The sequence below is a fragment of the Anser brachyrhynchus genome (assembly GCF_964034855.1).
Source record: "Anser brachyrhynchus genome assembly, chromosome: 16".
Lineage (NCBI taxonomy): Eukaryota > Metazoa > Chordata > Aves > Anseriformes > Anatidae > Anser > Anser brachyrhynchus.
The window spans coordinates 8,108,399-8,131,152 of record NC_137734.1 but is presented as its reverse complement, the minus strand read 5'-3'; the positions used below and the strand labels follow the sequence as shown (position 1 = coordinate 8,131,152).

At 43.1% G+C, this 22,754-nt stretch overlaps 1 protein-coding gene and 1 long non-coding RNA gene across 2 annotated transcripts in view; one reads left to right on the top strand and one right to left on the bottom strand.

Moving 5' to 3' along the window:
• The first annotated feature begins 189 nt into the window (after positions 1 to 189).
• Positions 190 to 14,037, top strand: LOC308178895. The gene is made up of 2 exons (XR_013940023.1): positions 190 to 319; positions 498 to 14,037. It is a non-coding gene; the product is annotated as an uncharacterized lncRNA (long non-coding RNA).
• ATP9A (ATPase phospholipid transporting 9A (putative)) overlaps positions 12,835 to 22,754 on the bottom strand; it is a 61,270-nt gene continuing 51,350 nt past the window's right edge. The window contains exons 25-28 of the mRNA XM_080558060.1: positions 22,188 to 22,296; positions 20,842 to 20,899; positions 18,673 to 18,876; positions 12,835 to 17,510 (exon numbers count right to left, since the gene is read on the bottom strand). Coding sequence (XP_080414186.1) covers positions 17,374 to 17,510; positions 18,673 to 18,876; positions 20,842 to 20,899; positions 22,188 to 22,296 — 508 coding nt within the window. The 3' untranslated portion in view covers positions 12,835 to 17,373. The remainder of the gene's footprint in view (positions 17,511 to 18,672; positions 18,877 to 20,841; positions 20,900 to 22,187; positions 22,297 to 22,754) is intronic.

Here is a 22,754-nt window from a genome sequence, read left to right as displayed (position 1 = left end):
CTCCCAAACTGAGGGCTTTCCTGCAAGCTTCACACTCAGGAATCCATGACGTCTCCAGCTCCGGGCCAAGGCAGCTCTGCGGCTTTCTCAGTCTGCAGCACAAGCACTTAATTGTTGAGCAGAAAGTTAGAGAGCGAGAAAGAAAGAAATATGGATGATGTTAAAAATCCCAGTGTGTGCTTTTTAAACAAAACTTGCAGGCACTGCAAAGCCTTTCAAAGCAACGGGGCTTCTGTGCAGAAGTTTTCCTTCTTCCCAGCAGAGACAAGCTCAGGCTGCTGCTGCTTTTACCTTTGAATAAATCATTCAGAAAACTCAGGTCCCAAGCTTATATTTACGTCTTTTAAATTTGCCAGCACCCTATTAATACCCATCTTGTTACTGGCACAGGCTTTGGCTTCTAATTACCGCTGGTTCAATTCTTCACGGAGAAGATGAAAAAAAATCAGTTAATTTGTTTAGTGGCATTTCACAGACCTCTCTGTTTCTATTTTTAGATCCATTTAGAAGAGAGAGGAGCAACCCCATGGATTTCCATTGATACACGTGGAGCTTAGCAAGAATGAAATAGCCAAGGAAGCCTCTGAAACCAAGACAACCCGTGTGTGTTTACACATACTATGTATAAACAGGAAAATAAAGCAAAAGAAAACAGGAAAATAAAGCCAGAGATGCGAACCGTGTGCTGTCTCACAACGTATAGTTTTCACTGGCGTGTTAACAAGCATCTGCCTCTTGATTCTGTACGGGTTCAGTGCCTGCATGCAACTGGACTTGCATATATTTTTTTCCAGAAGCGATCACGAGCTCACATACGTAAACTGCTGCCTCGGGGATCGGGAGAGCTCTGCAGATCCTCAGTGTTCGTGTCTAACCCCACCGAAGGCTGCAACGTACCCTGTGAGCCGGGGTGGCTGCCGGGGTCAGCTGGAGCCCTGGGCAGCAGCGGGGAGTGAGTCACTGCACAGGGACTTGGCCCGGCGCTGCACGGAGGGCTGGCTGGCACCCGCACGGCGTTTCCATTTTTCACTCTCTGAGTCCCAAAATCGACTCGAAGGAGGTATCACAATCAAACTTTCTGCTTCTCTAGTTTGTTGTCTTGCAGGCTAGCAACTGCAGGCAGGCCAGGGAAACTCAGCACACCTAACTTTCCTAGCCTTTGTCATTTTTGGACGTGCAGAGGCGGAAATACCTTCCCCAGCTCCTCGCCCTGTTAATGCAATGTGCTTCCACTGAACCCTGAAGGTGCCGGGGAGCCCCCTCCCGCGGCACAGCACCATCACCCCGTGGGGCTGAGCGGGGCTCGCAGCGAGCACCAGCCACCCCGGGAAGGGAGCATCCCTCTTGCACGCCCACCTGCTGCGGGGGGCTTTTAGGGAAACCTTTCCTCCTCATCCTGCAGAGGCCAAGCCCCGTGACCCCACTGCTCTCTGAGCAGCAAAGCTGGTTGCAGGCCTCGCTTTTTGGCTGCTGTCTGGCAGAGCTTTTCCTTCGCATTGCACCCACACAGCGAAGCCATCACAAAGCCCCAGGCACGCAGCGTGGTGCTGGGGGATGGAACAGCAGGCAGGGAAGCACCAAAAAGCTGTGCCTCACACCAAACCTCACCCTGGAGGATTTGTCCTTTACCAGCCCTCCCCACGGGCTGCAGAGCAGCCCTGATATTTAGGAGCGAGATCCTGCAATCCCCCCATGCACTGGCCCCAAGAGGTGGGTGCGAGTGCACCCCTGGACCCCCAGCTCCCCTGCAGGATGGGGCCGGTGCTGCTGCACCCAGCAGCTCTGCCCCTTTTCAGAGAGGAGAAGTTTCATGCCTAAAGCTGGTTTGGCACATGCTCCAAGCTAGTTCATGACCAGATCCACCATTTGCATCACTTGAAGCAAAGTCAGAGCCACGTGGTTTCTATTTCCAAACATTAAGGGGGTGACGAGATCACTGCCTTGCTTGGAGAGAAGTGCAGAATCACTGTTTTTGCATGACTTGCACCCCCACGCCCCCAAACTCCTTACCACAGCACTACCCACCGCCCCCAGCATCACCTGCTATGCTTGCACTGGGAAATGCAGAGAGGGACTGGGGAGGGGGCTTCAGGCCAGGGGGAGCACTGCAGCAGAGCTGGGGTACAGGATCCGGGGCGAGCAGAGGGAGCAGCTGGTACAGGATGGGGGGGGGGACAGCCTGGGGGGGCCAAGGGCACCAGTCCCTGCCAAGGGTATCCCAGAGTGAGTGGAGAATGGGCGACCCCGATGGAAAGCTTCGCCTCATCCCACGCTGAGCTATAATCGGGGGAGCAGTCACGGCTCAGCGGTTATGGCACACAGGTTGGCTTCCCTAGTCTGGACCGTTTAAAAATACAATGTCTTTCTTTTAATAGCTCAGTTTGATCGGCTCCCGCTAGTTCACATGACAGGGTTTTCCTAAAATATCTTCTTCCACCAAGTTTTTTCCAACTTAAAAATGCTGAATCCTGCTACCCAAATTAAACTCAGTGCAAGGCGAAAAAAAAATAAATAAAGAAAGAAGTGAAAGAGGGCTGGCGGCTGCCTCCGGACTGCTAGCATTCCCCAAACCAGCATATGACACAACTGTAAGATTTCCAAGGCTTTTGGAGAGTTCAGCGAGAGAATCGTGTCCTCCACTGGCTGCAGCTTCCCCGCTGAGTTAAACTTTCCTGACGGAACCTTTCTCCATCTGGCTCCGGCTCGCAGCGCGTTGTGAGCGGCCGCGGAGGAGAAGGGGGATATAGTTCAAGTCTTATATAACTGTGCAGGCTGGATGCGGGGGCAGAGACTTTCCCTAGAAACGAGAGATTTTTATATATATATAGTTATTTTTAGCTTCCTTTTCAAAGGAAGGCCAAATACCTCCGACTTTCCTTTGCTTTCTTATTTTGGTATCACTAAGGGATTTTATTTTTGGAGGTAGGGAGCTATTAATAGCTAATATTTATAACTATTTATTCCCTCTTTAGGAGAATACTTCCTCTTCCTTTCAGGGGCATATTTTGGACCGCATCCCTACCCCCCAATAACAGACCCACCTCCCCACCTTGCGCACGGCAGCCCCCAGGGTTTACCAAGAGGATGCCCGGCTTTGGGGGACGGAGCAGAGGGGAGGGAGCACATCTCCTAGCCCTGGCCTGCAGGCAGGTTTGGAAACCGCTGCTGTCCCCGGGAGCAACCCGTCCTCAGTGGCGGGCGCCCAGCCGAGGAGGCTGAGCAAGGAGCTCCCTGCCCGCGAGAGGAGAGCTGCGGGCAGCTGGGGAGAGCCAGGAGCTGGCCCGAGGAGCGGGGAGCTGGGTCCTGGGGGTCCCGACATCGCCCCGCTGCACCTCCTACCAGGGAATGCTGCTGCCCCGTCAGCTCCACGCTGTTGACTGGCAGTAAAAATGAAATAGCTTTAAAAAAACATAAATTTTCATGCTCTGCAGGAGATAAGACATCAAGGCTTCCTGAGGATGTGCTCTCAGGCCATCGGGGCAGCTGCCCGGAGAGTTTATCATAATAGACTTCATGGAGACATCTCTGTTTTCCACTTGCAAAGGTATTTCAGGCTCACAGCAACAATAAGTATTTTTGACAAAAGCTGATCACCTTTCCAAAGTAAATACAGTTCTCTCCGAATCTGCCACAATGCACAACGCACACTGAGCTCGATGCATTGCAGGCCGTAGGCAGAGCGGTGCCCGAACACCACATTTAGGCACCTGGGTATCGTCACTGCACCTAGCCCGGGCTCCCAAACCGAGCCCGACAGGGACCAAACAGTTCACTAGCTGCAGCTCGGCCTGCTTAAGCAGTGCTAACTGGCATCTTCCTCCGTATTCATAACAGTCCTAGAGCACCGTGACTACAGAAAGCACGGTACCAGCTTATTTCTGACAATGCACTTGTCTGAATAACATATTCACTCACTCAATTAAGTTACAAACGGAGTGTCTGATCTTGTAATGAGCTCCACGTGGCCCAGGGAATCCACCCACATACAGCTCCAAGAGATTGGAACTAGAGCTGCTTGAATTTTTTCCATCAGAGCATTTTTTCCAAATGAAAAATAGCTTTTCATCTAAAATGAAAATTGGTCAAAATTTTGTGTTGTTTTTTTCTATAAAAACTCAATAAACCGAAAGGCTATTTTTTGAGTTATAGTGTGTTATTTTTTTTCCCTAAGAACTGGCTTTTAGCAAAAGGATTCTGTTTGTGAAAATTAAAAATAATTTTTATAAGTGAAGAATGATTTTTATTTTTTTTCCCCCTCAACAAAGGCAGTTTCAGAAAACAAAACCACAAATAAAAAAGATATTGAAGAAAGTGTAGAGAACATTCTTTCTCTTCCCCCTCCCCTCAAAAGTTTCCTGTAAAGGAAAAAATAAATGTCTTTCGACTCACTCACAGAACAATAGGGCCCCACTCTCACTGTCTTTAGTCAGGCAGCTCTTGAATTAGTGTCCTCTTATGGGACCAGGAGGATGTAATTATTTCAGCTGGCCCAATACAATTCCATCCCAGGCTTCAGTGTTCCGCTTTACCTATTACCCTGTCTGTCTCCTAGAAGCATTTAGGATTCCAGACAGACAGCAAAGCGTATTTGCAAAGCAGTCGCATGACTTCAGAACCACTTGTATACGGAAACGTCTAACACCCTCACGTCAGGTTGCTTGTGAAAGGAGTAACGGATCTGCACCTGCAGAAAAACCTGTTCTGAGCTTCAGCCTCCTAAAAAAATGATTTTAGATTTTAAAAACCTGAAACCTCATTCTCCCCCTAAGGCTAAAGCCAAACCACACAGCCCGGATGCAGCACAGGTGCTCCCAGGGCAGTTGACTGGCACTTGTCCCCTTTGGGATGGCCCCGCAGCATCCTCCGGCCCCACCAGCACCCCAAAACGTGCCCACCATGACCCAGCATCGCAGCCCAGCTCTTACCGAAATCCCCACTCAGACCGACCCCGGCCCCTTCGACCTGCAGAGAGCCTACACTGAATCTCAAATAGGGAATTTTAAAGGCATGGAAATTCATTTGCATGAGAGACGAAACAAGGTGGAGTGACCCTAGGTAGGACAGAAGGGAATAATTTTCTCCCCGGGAGGCTCTTTTTGACCTTGAGGAGTTTGCAGCACTGCACCAAGCACTGGAACAGCTGGGGTTGGGGGCACCAAGCCTGACCCCACCACCGTCTGACACATGCCAGGGCAGGGGCAAACCCGATCATGCAGCCAAAAACCTGCGAGTTTACAAGGGTTTTCCATGCTCAGTAGGGAAGATTTAGCTTGCGGCAGGATGAGGGTAGTCAGCCAGGAAGGGCAAGGAACAGGGAAGGTACAGGTGGATTGTGAACTTTGCATGCAGCACCCAGACACAACAGCTTGGAAATAAAAGCAATGGATTGATTTACTGCCTTGTAAGTGGCACTAGGTCTTCTCCAAAGCTGAAATTCTCCTGGCGCCCTGATTTAGCAAACTCGTGCAGAGACGGATGTTTATGCGCCATGATTTATGCTTTTATCCAAACATCAAACATTGTTTGCAGGGAACACTTAAGCCTTCCAGATTGGCACTGCCTTAAAAACCACTATCAATGACGAGGTTAGCAGCTCTGAGGCTCTTTGCAAACAAGCAGGTAGGATAAAATTGAACTATAACTTTTTTTTTTTAAGCAAGACTAGTTAAGCAAATAAGAACCCTAGAAAACACCATAAAGATATTGGTTTCTTGCCAAAGATATTTTCTCTTTAAGAAAAGAAAACCATGGGGCGTTCTTTGTTTTTGTTTTCCAAGATTTGAAGCTGAGGTTCAGAAGAGAGAGACGGCTGAAAGGAGCAATTACTCACTGCAATAATTAGGAAGAACATTAGTCATGTTTGGGAGCTGGAGAGGTGCTTCTCTGTGCAGGGATGGCAAGTAAACAGCACGCAACCATTTACCTCTTTCTTTTAGAGCCTGAGCCCCTGTGACAGCAGTCACCAGCCCACATTTTGGGCTTTCCAGCAAACAGCCACACAGGTGAATGCCTGTTTTTGAACTCCTTAATGTTGGATTTTTTAGCCCCATCAAATTGCTACCTGGGAAACTCCCATTATTGATCATATCAGGATTAGAACTGCCTCGTGAACCTCCTGCCCTCTGCACAGCAGAGGACACCCTCTGCACCGCCGCCCTTTGCACACCTGGGGCTGAGAGCAGAGGGGCTGGCGGACCCTGGGCACCCTCCCCTGCCTGCTGTGTGGCCAAGATCCTGCAGTGACCTGCCTGCAAGAGCCGGGCTGCAGCAGCAGCTGTCCTGCGGGACTGGCATGAGGGCCTGCAGAACTTTCAGAAAAGGAAAGCATTCACAGCTGAAAGCTAGCCCAGGAAGGACTTCACTCAGCAAACCTAGACAACGAAACCCACCATGCTCACAGAATCCCTGGGCTCCAACACCCATACCTCTCAGCCACAGAATACAGCTGTGCTGGTGGATAACTCAAACCAACATCACGCTGCTGTCTCACTACATAAAGTGATTCTTTCACGCAAGGTCAGAGTGAACTATAGATTCAAGTGTATCTAAATACAAAACTACCACTTGCTATCAGGGCACTGGCAAAAATACAGGTATAAATAGATGGCATTAGTTTTAGTTACATTAAGTCTGAAGTTGGCTTATTAATAACAACAACAATGAACTAATCCAATTAGACACCTGCACAGTAAGTTTAGGATGGAAACACTGATGCAATCAGCTACTATATCATATGATGGCTAAACTAAATAATGATAATAAAGAAAGGTTATGACTGTTTTTGAAAAGGTGGTTCTATGCCTTTAATATTGCCGCCAGGGCAAGGGAATCTGATATTACATCCTAAACACAATTTACGATTCATTACTGGGGCTCTGGCCACACCCGGCAGCTAATCTAGAATTTCACACATTTAATGAACTTCATACTTGAAATATGTGGTCTGTAAAATCTGATTTACACTGTTGTTAAAATGGTTGGTGTTCGAAAGAAAATATATTTTAAAGTATGTATTTGTGCACAAAGTTTTTTTTTTTCCTAAAAAAATCCAAACCCAGTCATTAATTTACCCCAAAGCATATAAAACGTTCCCTACAGAGTAATTTCTAGTGCAGTATTTCTTTCAGCACCTCAGATTTACTCCCTATGTTTCTTCAGGAGCAACTGCATTCAGTTATAGAAAGAAGTAGAGAGCCTTCACAATATAATTGCAGGTACTTTGGACAGTAAGTTAACTTGACAAGTCAGCTCATGATGGAGTCCAGGGTCTATAATTAGTGCTTACCTGCCACCATCATAAAAATGCTGCATTTGGTCAGTTCTTGCTTGAGCCATACAAGCCTTGCAATCCTAGTTCATTCAAGCGTGTTAGCTTTTTATTGGATGTTAACACCTGATATTTCCTTCAGGCTCTGGTTTTACTGAAGGCTTTGTCACATTATGTTCTTCGAAGCTGGAATGGCAACAGGAGCTGAAAGAAAGAAGAGCGGGAACATTTATAAATCACTGCCCCACATGCATCCTTATGGTGAAAGATCACAAAAGACATGAGGGCTGCTGAAGGAAATAGCTGTCACTCAGATGTGAAATACAAGATGTTTCTTTCTGTTGAAGACTATTTATGGTGAGCACTGCACCTGTAAAAATTAGTTCCACACTTCAGTAACAAGGACTCAAAAGAATTAAACTTAAACAAAACCAGCCAGATTCCCTGGAGGTGCCAAGGAGCGCAACCCCCTCAGCGCACACCAGCCACGGATCTTCCACCAAAATATCAACATGATGCATCTGTCAATGCATCTGATTTTGGAACGATTTTCTCCCTAAGGGATTAGTGTTGCAAACAGCAATTTTACTTTGCAAATTTGTTTTCTGGATCATTTCTCTTTGTATATAGGAAAGATCAGATGTCAAAATGTGATCAGCAAGAGCCTGAGGCTGCCTAGAAGCAAAACTGGGCAGCTTTGAATCAAACTTTAGCCCATAGACATTTGCCTAAGAAATTCTGGCACTGGTTGTAACCTAAAATGTAAACTGTCACTCGGGTTAATTTATCTGGATCCAGCCAAAAGGCAGCAATACTTTCAGATAAACAAAAAGGAGGATGCTAAAGACTAGAAAGGGGTGTATCTGGGGAAGAAAAATATGAGGGTTGAGAACATCTAACCTTTGCCTTTTAGAAACTTCTTCATTTTACAGCCTAGCCATCAGGGTGGAGAAGGCCCAAATTTCTATGCCGCTCTGTGCATCATTGATAAATGCTTCTTTAGAGTAGCTCTTAGCAGACAACAATGGCGTGGAACCTATTTAAAACTTGTCTTCTCTTTCTCCTTCTCCAGGGATTTTACTTACCTTGGACATGGACAAATAGAGATGAAGGGAAGAATTGGTTATTAGTTTCCAGCTCACACTTCAGGGGGAAAGATTGCTTGCCCTCGTTTAACTTTATTCACCTTCAAACATGAAAATCACTCTTCTGTTTGTCATTGGTCTTGAAGTAATTGCTGCACGCTAGAAAGAAGCCAAGATGGCCTATTAAATATTTAAAGCTACATTAATAAACAACAGGATGCGACTGCTCCAGTTACTTTCAAAAATTAAATTAAGGATCCCGAGTGCAGACCGAGTGACTTGTAAATACGTCTCGGTGCCCAGGCAGGAGCCCTGTGACAACTGACGCCCACACCACAGCCCAGGGCAGCCGTGGAGGTAAGCCCTGGCTGGGCAGGGTGGGTGCTGGTGTTTCCTGGGGCTTACTAACCACGAGAGCAGCTCCAACAGCATGCACCCTCCTCGCTCACATTGCAGGCTCGCGCCAAGGAAGCCTTGGCAAGAGAGTGGTTAAAACACTGGCTGCTTTTCACTGGGCCTCTGAAACTTTACAGCTCAGGGTGTGCTGGTTGTCAAACGTAAGGAGAACAGGATGGAGCCTAATAGAGGTGCAGCTGGAGAGAGCAATAAACATTTCCAGCAACATCTCCAGGGCAAAGAAAGATCCTACCTCGTAAGGGCCAAGAGGCCCGCTGGCAGCGCCGCCAGCCCTCGGTGGACGATGATGAGCTGCCTCACCGCCCGCCGCAGCCCAGGCCTCTCCTCAAGGGTCCGATCTTGTCAACTCTTGGAACGAGACCGAAGGGAATAAAACACAGTAAGAGCAACCCACTCAAGCTCCCAGATGTGAATCAGCACCCTGAGGTGCCCAGGAGAGCGGGCTGAGACGCAGAGCTTGCTGCCCGCTGTGACGGGCTCTGTGGCGCTGGCCCAGGCCTCAGGTGCAGCAGCGGCTGCAGGGTGTGGTGAGGCGCCGGGGACTGTGTCAGGACAGAGATGCCGTCTGACAGAGGCAATGCCGATCCATATAATGGTGCCTTTTAGTCACAACCTTTATATTGAACTTACAAACAGTACAGAGGAATTCCACCTCTGCAGACAGCATCCCCTTGGCCTTTTTGATAGGCTCAGCACCAGACGGCATTTCTTCTCATGGCAGTTGGAACGGGTTAACGTGCTCCATCGAGACCTGTGGCATTTCATATAATAGTCACACCAAGTCTCATTTTAAATAGGAAATCTGATCAATAGCGATTTGTGTCACTTTTTGACAAGTTACACGATGGTGAAGTCTGCCACTGTACAACGTAAATCGGAAGTGACATGTCTTAAAAGTGTAAGAGCCGGCACGAGACAGATCCATATCTAAAGGCAGAGAAATACAATGCCTACAGCAGAGCTGCAACACAACTTTTTTGGAGCAGATGCACAACACATGACTAAATATACTGCCTGATGAAATCACGAGCACGGGAGATGCCCCCGTCCCGCGTGCCCACCAAGGTGCGTGCCCCAGGACCACGTCTGAGCTGACTAAGCAGAATCACGTAGCACCATCAATCCACCTCTATTCAATACTCTTAATTTATATTGTGGGTAATTCTACTTTTACCCTGGTAAACAAGTCTCTGGACATGGTTAAGCTACTCAGAGTGTACATTTAAAATAAAATCTGTTTCACATAAAAGGACAAATGAGAATGACTATTACCCCCATCTTTAATGCGCTAAATTCTTTCGCACAGATTGTTCTTGTTACTACTTCTTTCTGTGAGAGAATCTGAACAGCACACAATATTCCTCCTTACGTGCACAATTACAGCAAGCCAAAAGAAGGAGACTTTAAAGTGGGAATGCTATGATTTTAAAGCCCTTTTTTGTAACCCACTCAGTCAATAACAGTTAGGTCCTAGGCCACAAAGGGAGAAAAAGCAGAAGAGGGAAGGACATTTTTCTGAAGGCCAAATCCTGCAAGTTGCTGATCATCTATAAATTTAATTACAAGAAGCAGAAACTCAAGAGATTCACTGTGTAACCTAGAGAGCCCCATACCACCCAGAGTTTTAGGGCAAGGAGATGCTCGCTTGTAGCCCCAGGAAGCCATGGCAGCTAAGCAGACATTAGGCTGATGCAGTTTTGTTACCGACTTTACGTAAGTGCTGGACCAGGACTTAGTGCTGCTAATCACTGCTGCCACGTGCAGCAAACTTCTTCCTTGCATTACCTTTTTGCAGTTACAGCAAAGCCATTTCTGCAATTAACTGCTGCTCACATTCTCAAACTCACCACTTTACCATGGAGTTGCAAAACACTAGCCCTGATCCGCAGTCCCAATTTCAAGACAGAACAAGCCAGCAAAATTGTTAAATTGAGGTTTATCAAAACTCCAAATAACAGCAGTAGTTTTGTGTTTGCTTTTTTTTTAAACTTCCAATCACATTCCTAAATTAAAAACAAACATTTGGATACACCATGGAACAAGTATCTTTCCTATATGATTGACTCTAAGGTGGGGAGAAAGTCCAATAATCAAACAGGAAAATAATTTTGTACACCACACTTTGCCGTGGGTTTTGGGTACAGCCCAGAGACCCCAGGTTCTCTGTGCCTGCCCCCATTTCCTATCTGTGAAACAGGAACAGCAGCAGCTACCTTCCTCTAGTAAACAGTTATCATGACAACGATATTTAATGCCGTGCTAATGCAATGGAGAAGCAGCAGAGTACAGAAGTACAGCTGTCATTAACTGGAGCCATCGGAAGGAAAAGACAGAGGGCATATCAACAAGATTTTCTTCTTTATGAATGGCTTAAGGTGAGGTTCTGTATGTCTTCGTGCCACACGTAAGACTCAGGGCCATAATACGAAACCCAATTACCAGACAGCACCTTTTTTTTTCCCCTCCTCCCCTCCCTTTAAAGAAAAAAAGACACTAGTATATAATACAACCACAATTTGAAAAATAAGGCCACTGGCATTCTTTAGTAAAGCTTAAGCTGAAAACTTATCCCAGGATGCGTGATCTTCCAAAAATCTGCCAACCCCTGCAGTGTTCAAACTTCTTGTATGACCACAGCCACATGAAGAATGAAATTAAACCCCATGGAAATCTTTGACATTTCTACTATTATGCAATGTTTGGGTGAAAAAAAAAATTGCAGAAATTCTCCTTCCCTTTCCAGAGTGAGTTTAGAAAAACTATTTCTAGCTTTTTTTAATTACACATTTCACCATTAAAAAGAAACCGTCCATAAATTAAAAGAACCACTAACTAGGGCTTATGTAACCCATTTGGAGTGGGAAATTGGTAACACTTGGGAGTGAAGTCTGTTACTGTAATTTCTGAAGTCCACAGCGTTCATTTGATGTGTGCAAACATCACAAAAATTGCGTATTTAACATTTGCATTAACTATCTTACACAAAAGAATGTCGATCATGAGAGAGGTTAATATGCTGGCATCTGTCTCCTATAGAACCTAAAAGAAAAGCTTTTTAATATATATTTAGGAGTCTGAGGGAATAGTTTTTAATCACTGCTTGGAGTTAAATAATCTCCCAAGTTATGGATTTACTTTATCTAATTCTATTTTTCATTTTTATTTGAGAGTGTTTATAGTTCTATTACATTTTGGTAGAAAAACACTGCATTGTGTCCTTAATGTTATTGCAGTTTCCTCTGCAGAGAATATTCAGCATTAAATTCCTTCCTCTCCCTCCATTTCTGACACAAACGCGGCAGCCAGCTCTATGTGTGACTGCTGTGTGCAGAGCGAGTTCCTTAATCAAACGTTCGAGTGATGAGAACATGCCAAAAATAGCTGCTCCTACTGCTGTTGCGTCACTGCTTTTCCAAGAGCAGCACATACATGTTTCAAGCGAAAGGCCCGCGCCTCCTAACTCACGCCAGTGGGATTCACCAGTACCAACCATCTTCTCCCTCACTGGGGTTACACCAGCTTAAAAAACTCTTGAGGCTAACTCGACCAGTCTTCCCGAACGAGCCGGGTCTCCTGAAAATGGCTTTTCAAACAGGCAGGCACCCGGGGCTGCCTGGGCCAGGAATGCGGTGGCACCCAAATTTCCACCTTGTTGTAACACAGGTGGCACCTGCAGCCACTCCTACGCTCCCCAGGGCTGATGAATACCTTTACATTGCGATACAAAGCTTAGACAGCTTGCAGAAAGCAATCCTGCGTGAAGCTGCAGTCTTGCAAGAAGCCACTGATAAAGCGAAGGACAGCAAAAGCTGCTATCTCCGATACGCTTTAAGCTTCCTGTGAAGACAGCTAGCAAACTGTTTATAGCAAAAACTAATAAAGCAGGTCTACACTGATCAGCATGGAGCACTGATCATTTCTCATGTGCATTTCCCATGTAGCCACATTAAAGGGCCACAATTTAGCTTAATCTCTACACTTAATTCTGTCAAAACACATCTTGGACTGATCAATGCAGGACTAACTCAGGTGCATCATACCTGGCATATATGGATGAAATAGAGAAGTTGCATAAAATTTATTTTTCCACCTTGTTTTACAACATTCCCTTTTAAGTTCTTACACATCTGCAACATATAACTCCACAGAACAATAAATAATTGGCATTCATATTTCTCTTGAATCAAGAGTATTTACATGTTGTTTAAGTAGATGACAAGTACAAAACATCAGCATCACAGTAAATATCCTTTTGACAACAGAATCCATTTCCCCAATTAAAAATTAAATTAAATTAACATTAATTTTTAACAAATTTTAACAATTAAAAATGTTCTCAAAGGCATATAAGTACACAAGTTGTAGTAGGCAGTAGTAATGGACCATATTGGCAAAGCTGTAGAACCCAGGATTTCGTGCAAATCAGAGTTTATTAACTTTGAAATAACTAATAATAAATAAAAATAAAAAGAGCCCATCCTGCTCACACTGACGATTCTAGAGGGCGCTCAGCTGGCCCTAGCTATGCAACTGTGGAGATGAGTCAATCCCCATCTGAACAGCTGTGCACAAAGAATGTGTGATGGTGAGCTGCACGCAATATAGTTCACATACCTGATTCAGAGCACTGCCTATGCAAACTAAGGATTTATGATGCATCTGACAATGCAGATGCTCTCTTTAAAAGATAGAGCCAGAACACAAGCTTTAGGGATTCACACGTCTAACTCACCAGGGCTCCCTGACAAACAGCCCATCCACAGAAAAATTTCCGTCAAGAGGTGCAGAGAGCAAGAGAGTTTGTCACAGTATTTAATTGTGATAGTTCAGCAGACTGCAGAAAAACGCCTTTGGTGCTACTCAGTTTGGTCCGACCACAGCTGTACCTCTCAGCATGTAGCTCTCAACTCTGAAGGGACACCAGGGATGCCACTCATCACTCCCCAGTCCAGTTCTGATAAGACCCTGCACATATTTAAGCTGCTGAACAGAGAATGTTGCATTTCAATTGCAGTATGAGCTGAACAAAGCAAGTGTTTGCAAAGAGAAATAGGGCAAACCCTACAGAGGAAACATATCCAAGAGTAAAAGAAAAGAAAAGGAAAAAAAAAAAGAGGTTGTTATGCACCTGGAATTACTGCAGTGATGCAAGAAGAGAACAGTGCATATCACAAAATCTGCACGTAACTAACCACCAAAGCAGCACATCACAGAGCACAGGCTTCCCTACAGCAGCCAGGAGAAACAAGAACACACCAAGACACACACTGCTATCCTACAGCATCACTTGTAGCGCAGTCCCAAAGCTCACAAGTTATACGAACTGCCGCAGTACGTTAAACCAGAACAACAACAAAAAAGGAACAAAAAGAACACTAAATCTACAAACAAGATACTACATACAAGAAAACAATGCTTCACTCTCAATAAGCACAAATGATGAGCATACTAGATGAAAAAGATTAATATAAATTTCCAGCAGAGAATACATTTATTCAGATGTACAGTATGAACATATGTATTAAACTTTGCTTTTAAAAACATTTTTAAATAACTTAAGAGAAATAGATTTCAGACAAAGTGCTAAACTTGAAAAATACAACAATCATTCCTCTCTCCTGCTGTTTGTTAGATGGCAGTTTTAATTTTCTGATTGCTTTAAAAAATGCAGTGTATACTCAGAGACAAATTACTTCCTGGATTTACAACCTTGTGCAAAAAAACTAGCTGCAAAGAAACATAATCCCCACCCCAGGACACAGCTACAGATTAGTCTCAATGCCACTAAATACGCATTTGTTATTAAAGTTATGATTCAATAAATATTACTGAAATCACAATTCACTCCCTTTCTTGGTGTAAGCTAATATTTTGCGAATATGGTCCACTCAGTGTAAACTGTATTGACTTCAGGAAACAGTGAATTCTACCATACATACGTCTCAAATATTTACATACAGTAGCATGGCACTGTTATTCTTGCAGGACATTGAACTACTAATACACACTACATAGGGACTGGGATTTTACAAAGATGTGTACCATGATGTATTTTCCAAAAGACAAGAGGTACTTGACTTCTCAGTCACGAGAAGCTGCCAAAAAAAAAATATTGATTCTTGTCTTTAAACCTATTTAAATCAAATGTTGACTGGGGACTCCAGAACAGCTGCATGTCTGACACTATTCAGGAACTGTAGCGAGTCACAATAAAGACAATATGAGGTACCTTTTGGCCATAATTCACAAAAGGCTGCTAGCCCAGCTGTTCCAACATAGGGCTGTTCAGGCACTGCTTTTCTTCTTTGAGACAAATCAATGAGAAGTATAGGACTTTGAAGCCCTTACCCAATATGAACATGCATGTCAAAAGAGTAGGAATATATATTATTATTATTATTAGGAAAAATTAGAAGAGAATGAAAGGCAAATTTACAAATTATTATTAAAAGGTGACTGCTAAGAATTAGCTACATTTCCTTGGTCAGTAGGTTGTTTCTAAAGGTGGTTGTCATGTATTAGGATTTCAGACAAGTGCCTAATCAGAAGACTGGCACAAAAGAAAAAAGCATTGTCTTAGATTAAAGGGTGTTGGCTGTTCTTAGTCCTGAAGGATTTTGAAACATAACTTCCTAAATTACGAGGGTTTCCCCCACATGAACTAATGACATGGCCATATGGACTTGCACCTTCCTCTCACCCCAAGCTACATGCATTATGAATTTCTCTATATAGCTTTTGGAACTTGCTTCCTCTCTTTCATATTTCCTCTCAGTAACTGAGAACAAGGAAGGCAGGTCAGGTTGTCCAAAGCATTCCTCAGAGAAATTACCAAAAATCAACCGCATAAGCCACGGCAATCTTAGGTCTGAAAATCCAAGATGCACCGCTATGGATCAATGCAGACTCCAGCTCTCCCTTTAAAACAACACTCGGATTTTCCACTGATTTTCACACCAGAGCTTTTCATACAGCACTGTGCTGCTTGCGACAGTGTCTGTAGCAATGGCAACAGAAGTTGGCAGTCCATTAAAGGGGTTCGGTATGTCACAGAGGCAACCAGGGAGCTTCTGCTCCTCACACCAGCGCTGTTGCCCGGACCTGGAGGGGCTGCCTCAAGAGACAAGGGGGAGTTCAGGCTCTGGGCTCTGCCGTTCCCTGTCCCTCCGTGCAGCTGACCAGCAACGGCGCCAGGCTGTGCCCGCCACGACAGTGGTTTTTATGATGTGGGAACAAGACAGCAAGCAACTAATTTATCACAGACTAAACAGCCATTAGATGAGGATGGCTGCCACTACAGAAGCTCAGCCATGCTCGATGCACTGATCCAATGGTGAATGGTTTCTGCAACCCTGTCATTCTCCTGAACAGCCTGTGCATGTGTTGCCCTCCTCACTGTGTTATAATGGGGATCAACGCTTATTAGGAAAACAAAACTAATTGAGTTTTTGAAAATTAAAAACAAGTATTTTGCTCTGCACATGAGCCTAATACCTGTGTACAGACCCTGCTCCTGCTTCCAATTCAAGTTTTGGTTTTAGAGCAACGCAAGTGCAAGGTTCTCAAAAACTGCCTCTGCAGGGAGGGTGTCAAGAATGACATCCACCTAGGAGTGCCTCAGCTTATTTGCAGCTCATCTTCACTGTTTCACCCTAACAGGAAACAGATTTTGTGTAGTTGTAAGGAGTAGCAGCTCTGTGACCTTTCCTTTCAGTCTCCAAGGATTCAAGACATGTCTGCCACATTGTCTGCGGAACAGTACAAGTCTCTTCTCACGTTGTCAACACATTTCAAATCTGATCAAGTGCAAATTTCTTTTCCAAAGACGATTTGCTTTAGTTTAGATAATTTTCTCCTATACAAATAAATACAGAGTAAAGTTATTATGTCACCAGCTCCTTTTAACAGGAAGCACAAGAACTAAACAGAACTGAGTTTCTTCATTTTAGATTACATTTCTCTGTATTTATCCATGGCTGGATACCACCAAAATCACTAGGGTGATTTCATCTGAAGGAAAATCTCAGACATGCTCAGATTCTCCAGTGTGTGTAGATTCGACGTGCTGGAGCCCCATTATGGGAACAGCATACCATAAATCAGGAATCAGCTGTCAGCAGCATAGTGCATCACCTACATTAAGGGATTTCCAAGATGTAAAAAGAATGTACCTACTTGAATCAAAAAAATAAATAATAAAACTATGTTACACAATGCAAGGAACACCACAGATATTTTAAAAAGTAACTTAAAAATTCTCAAACATATATTCCAAGGTCAGTTAGCAGCTTTTGGTACTTTTAACCACACATGAGGAACCAATCATCATTGCAGTTGCATGCATTTGACCCCAGTTAAATTGAACAAAAGTGACAAAAAGTGGATGAACTAACAAGTGCCTCCACCCTCAAAAAATCCTTCCCTTGTATCGTTAGGTTTCCGTTTGTAGTAGTTGTGAAGTCTTTTTCAATAAAGCAGCATGTAATAGAGATTACTACATGATCCTTATGCAAATATCAGACGTATTCATTATAGTAACAACTACATGATTTTTGTCTCTCAGCCATGTGCAATATTCGTCTCTGGTGTGCAAGAAAAGCAGCCCTAAGATGTGAGCTTTGAATAGCTTGGGGGAGAAAACCTTCGCCTCAGGTACTTCAGGACGTAGAGGGGAAGGCAGCTCACCAGAGTGATGACGGTGACTTTCCACAAGAATGACAAAGTTGCAATGAAGTAAACATCTGTAAACAGAGAAGAACACAGAGTCAAGAAAGAAGGGAAGCACATTCTGGGAAGAGGTACAGAAAAGCAATATAATCTAACAACGCAGCTTAAACAGCCTCACCTTCTCCCCACGCACAGAATTTCAAAGCTCCTGCAGTCCCTGGTTCCTCGCTTTTCTGCCCTTCTCTTTCACAGAAGATTCAGCTTTCTGTATAACACATTCCCTGTAGGATTCCAGCAGGCCATGTAACCCATCACAGGCAAGCACACATATATTCCCCAACTGAAACTGGGCTATCCATCTGCTGGCGATACTGAGCTTCCTTTAAATGGACTACTTGTACTCTGGGACTTGTCCTCTGCTACGTGGCTGGTAGTCCAGCAAACACATCTCTTAACTCAGTCATGATATCTCAGAAGCATTACAAAAATAGCTGAAGTGTTGTTCAAAATAGAGCTGGTATACCCATATTCATGACACACAGATCTAGCCCATTGGGAAGTTATCCTCATTGTCTTCAGAGGACGCAAAGAGTTTATGGAAGAAGTAGTGACATCTTGTGGCTTCCTGAACAAACCCTGGATCAAACCGTATGGACCTGACACTTGCAAATAGACAACTACCAGAGTAAATCTGGAATTTTAGAATTCCTCACCTTTTTCCCTTTAGCCAGGGGAACTAAAATGATTAGCTGTCTTCCAGGTAAATTTTAAAAAAAGGCAAACAAACAAAACAACAACAAAAAACACAAGAGAAGAGCCCCCATTGAAGGAGACAGAATTGGGTAACTTTACTTCATCCAGTTAGAAGATAGCATCTTTCAAACCAACAAGAGAGGATAACATTTTTAGTTTCAAGTTCAGTTCCCACATGGAAATAAAAGACCACTACTGCACATGAAGGTGATACACAGTGGAGCTCTGAAAGCAAGGATGAGATTCACTGAGCCGCACAAAGCTTACTGACTACCTTACCTTTTTCTCCTCTAGTGTTTTGCTATGAGAAGGAACCATAAAATACCCTTAAAAATCAAAGAGAGCTTGTTCTGGTCAGAACCACTGTCATTATAACCATGTTAACTTCCTCAACAGCCTTTAAATTGAGTTCATGTCCTTACAGTCCTGTTACTATCCAGGTCATGAAGCAACTGCTTGGTGAAAAAAGGCATTTAACCTTACCAATAAACTCATGTAAGAAGACCAGGGAAGCTATGTAGCAGGAGAGACTAAGCAGCTCAGCCACTATCATGAGCCAGTGCCACGTCTGGATTGTCAATGCTACCATCAGCAACTCGGTGAGAATCAAAGATGTGAAGGAAATGGCGACAATGTGGACAAATTCAGATTCAAAGAGGAGAAGTGCTCCGTACATAATGATGCTACCTGCAAAAGAGTAGAACAATTTGGATATTTTTTAAACACCAGTTGAAGCTCTAAAACCCACTGCCAGGTCTTGGAAAGGCTGAAACATAGTCATGAAACCTGTTAAATGTAATGACAATGACTCAGTTACTATTTAGGAGACAACTGATAAGATAAGGAAAAGTTACTGCAGAGGTGCCCAGACTTTTACGATAGTCTATCATACTCTTAGACACATGGAAATAGGAAATTAACGCACACTATTTTGGCAGCTGGTGACTTCTAGCATCACGAAACTCTACCCTTCCAGAAAAGCAGCTGGTCACTACTCAGAAGCTTAAAGATATCAAATACTTCTAAACCCCACTGCATTGCCTCAGTGCCCAGATGGAAGTAAGGTGGTGTGAAGCTCAGTTGATACAAGTTAGCTTCTCTTTTGCACTTTTTTTTTGCACTTTTGGCCAAGTTCTCTCCCCTTGACACTTTCCCCTAAAAGAAGGACACATTAAAGCACACCATTAATGATGTATTGTTGTGTGCTTCTATTCTAGCTATAAGCCAGGGAATGCTCAAAACACCCTGCACAGCCACCTGCATAAATAACTCATGTTAGCAGCATGAGTAATCTGCACCAACATCCATCACACTAGGCTAGTTTCGGAAGGGAAAACCTGCAAGTGACTAGAGCTCGAGCCACAGAGTTCAAATCCAGCTGTGAACTTTCCAAAATTTAGGGCTGCTCAAGTTTTTGGTTAGGCTCATCTCTGCTAGCAACTAGTCCAATTGTTTGGCCTGATGTTTTTTAGTTATTTAGCACATCAGAAGTGAAGTCACTTTAACCAAATATTGTAACGAGATAGTGGTCTTAGCTCAAGGATAAATCTTTCCCTCAATGCATCACCCTCTGGCTGTAGCTTTCCACCACTTGTGAGTTTTCTATAAATGCCTTGGCTTTGCCATCATATTTATACAGCAACAGAAGACCGTTAGCCCTGTCAAAGGGTTCTACTGTATTAGATTTCAGAAGATAATGCTAAGAGAGCTTTTGTATTCTTGGCTTCACTCCCTACAGAGGATGGTAACATCATTTAAATCAGTAAGAACTAGCTGCTTATTTTGGCACATTTATGCTGACTGTTGTTGATAAAGGAGTTTTGGAAAACAAGAAATTTTGTCACAGGATCATGTTACCATTTTTAGCTTTATAGCTCAGCATTATGTACACATTTTCCATGATTCCCTGATTAACAGTTAAAGTATTGGAGTTTGAAGTTACTTAATTTAAAAAAAAAAAAAAAGACAAATTGAAAGAAAAGGACTTCTTAGAGTCATATACCCCAATCACCACATCCACTTTTGTAAAATGGATGCATTGTAATTAAGGCATTTGCTCAACTCTCTTAGCAGGCTAAGTAGAGTGTATGTGATATGATCAAGACCTTGAGCTCTACTCTAATCCTTAATTACAAATGGCTATGAAGTAACCAGAACTATTGCCACTACTAATAAACAGGGTTAGGATAAAATACACTAATCCACAGATTCTGTTTTGCATACTGACTAACCAGCATAACCCATACATTTGGAAACCTTTTTCAAAACAAAGGAAGAGTCTCTTATAGTAGAGTTTTAGAGAAAACTCTCTTACAGTAGTTTGGCTGTACTATACAGATGGAACAATTACAGCACCAAAAGGAACTTTCACAAAATCACAAAGGGTTGTCCCGATGGAAAAGGGCACAATGCTTTGAACTTCGACATCATACCACTATGACATTGTTGATCAGTTGCTGCCAGTATTTAGCTTTAAATTGTTTTTTGCTTTGGGAATACTACCCAAATTTTCTGAAACAAACAAAAAATATTGATTCAATAACCTAAGGATCCATTGCTAAATTCACTTCCTTAGCTTCTCACAGCATAAACAATTAGATATTCTGTACTCATCAAAACTTGTAAAGGCATAAGCAGAAGCTGATTTCTTACCTTGATAGATGCTTATTAAGACCCATATCAAAAATGTTTTGTATGACAACGGTCGTCCCTAAAAGGGAGAATGAAAAGAAAGACAAAGCTCTGTTAGGGTTTTATTTTATGAACATTCACTTACAGGTCAACCCACCAATTAATAAAAGGGAATTTGAAGGTGATTTGGAAAGAAACCAAACCAAACCAACCAACCCTGAGGTACTGTCTCTTTATTCTCATTTTTCATGATGTGCAGAGGACGCCTGGGACTGTGGAAGCTCACTGCTTGCACAGTACCTCTTCCTTACTGCACACACAATTAATTCAATGCAAAGATGTCTCTCATGAGTTTAGTCACTGTACTGTGAAATATAAGATGTGTGTATACACAAATATATGTATATATTAATATTATATTTCTATAAACACACAAATCACATCATATTGAAGGCAGATAGGTTTAAAAAAAAAAAAGCTTCTTCAGCCAACACCGCTATACCAGTACAAAAAAACCTATGTTTAGACCAGGCCTAAGGATGGTTGGAGAATTAGTGGTTTATGACATCAGAGACAACATACAAGTGAAACCAGATGGAGACTTATTCAGACTGTTGGAAAAACAGGCTTTGCTTCTGAGAGTATCTGTTTAACAGAAATCCTTGAGGGAAAGGATCTGTTGAAGACTCAGTCCATCCTTTCCTTCAATTAAGAAAGATGTTCCCAGTCCACACACTCAGTTATTCAAAAAATTTTCCAGAAAAGAAAAAAAGGGAACCAAAGACAAGATTTACCTTCCCAATATTTCTATGGTAAATATCAAATAAAGTTTCCTTTGTCTAAGGAGAAGGAACTCTGTCTTTCATGCTCAAGCAACAACAAAAGGCACAGCAACCAAACTTTTAGATGATCCCCTTAGATGATCCTTAAGGCAAATTTCCATTCAAGAAACTATGTGATAACCTCCTTCCCTCATGAAATTAATAGATCCCTTACCCCTGTGACCCCCAACCCCTTTTCTGGCTTCCGGAGAGTGCAAATTCCCTGACAATTTTTCTTCTCCCTTTATTTTGGAACAGATCAGTAATATTAAATACTTTGAATTTCCTGCAGAATGCAACTATTACTTCCCAGCCATTTTTAATAAGTTGTATTTTATGCAGCATTCAATAGCAAACTGCACGGAAATCTGGTTATATCCATTAATTCAAATTTGCCTTTAAAACAATTTTGCTTGAAAATATATATGTCCAATGATGAGTTCTGTATCTACTGAAAATACATTTGATTTAAAACATTTAGAGAGTTTCTAATCAAAACAGGGATTTTGTCTGAAACCAGAACGGACAAACAAGAGTCTCCCACACCTTAAGAAGATCTTTGTAGAGTTCTGGGTACAACATTGCAACTTCAGATTTAACATCCTTGTCCAGGACTAGGGAAAACACTGGAAACATTGTGTAAATTGTGGAGTACCTGTGAAGAAGGTTAAAGACCAAAAATTATCTAAGATCTAGATGAGCAAACAAAAATGCTAACCTTCAGAAAGAAAGTACAGTACTGTAAACTCAAAGTACTAAATAATGTCTGTATTATAAAAACTTGCAAATGGAACACACTAGAGTTTTGCATGTAGGAAAAACCTGCAGGATTTGCTTCCTGAATAGCTTTTGATTAGAAACATTCATAGCTAGATGACTGTTTCAAGCACTGCAACTGGTGTTATAGGTTTATTAATGGAGCCAAGGACAGACCTGTCCCCACCCTAAATTCCACTCCACAGTTCGGGCTGAGTCCTGTTTGCACCAGAAGGGAGTGGAGATGAATTTGCTGTTTGTTTTTTAATCACATAATGGATAGCTTATAGAGTCGTGGGATTGTAAGTGCAATACCAGTATATTTTACTGGTATCTCTCAGTTTACTGTATCAGCTG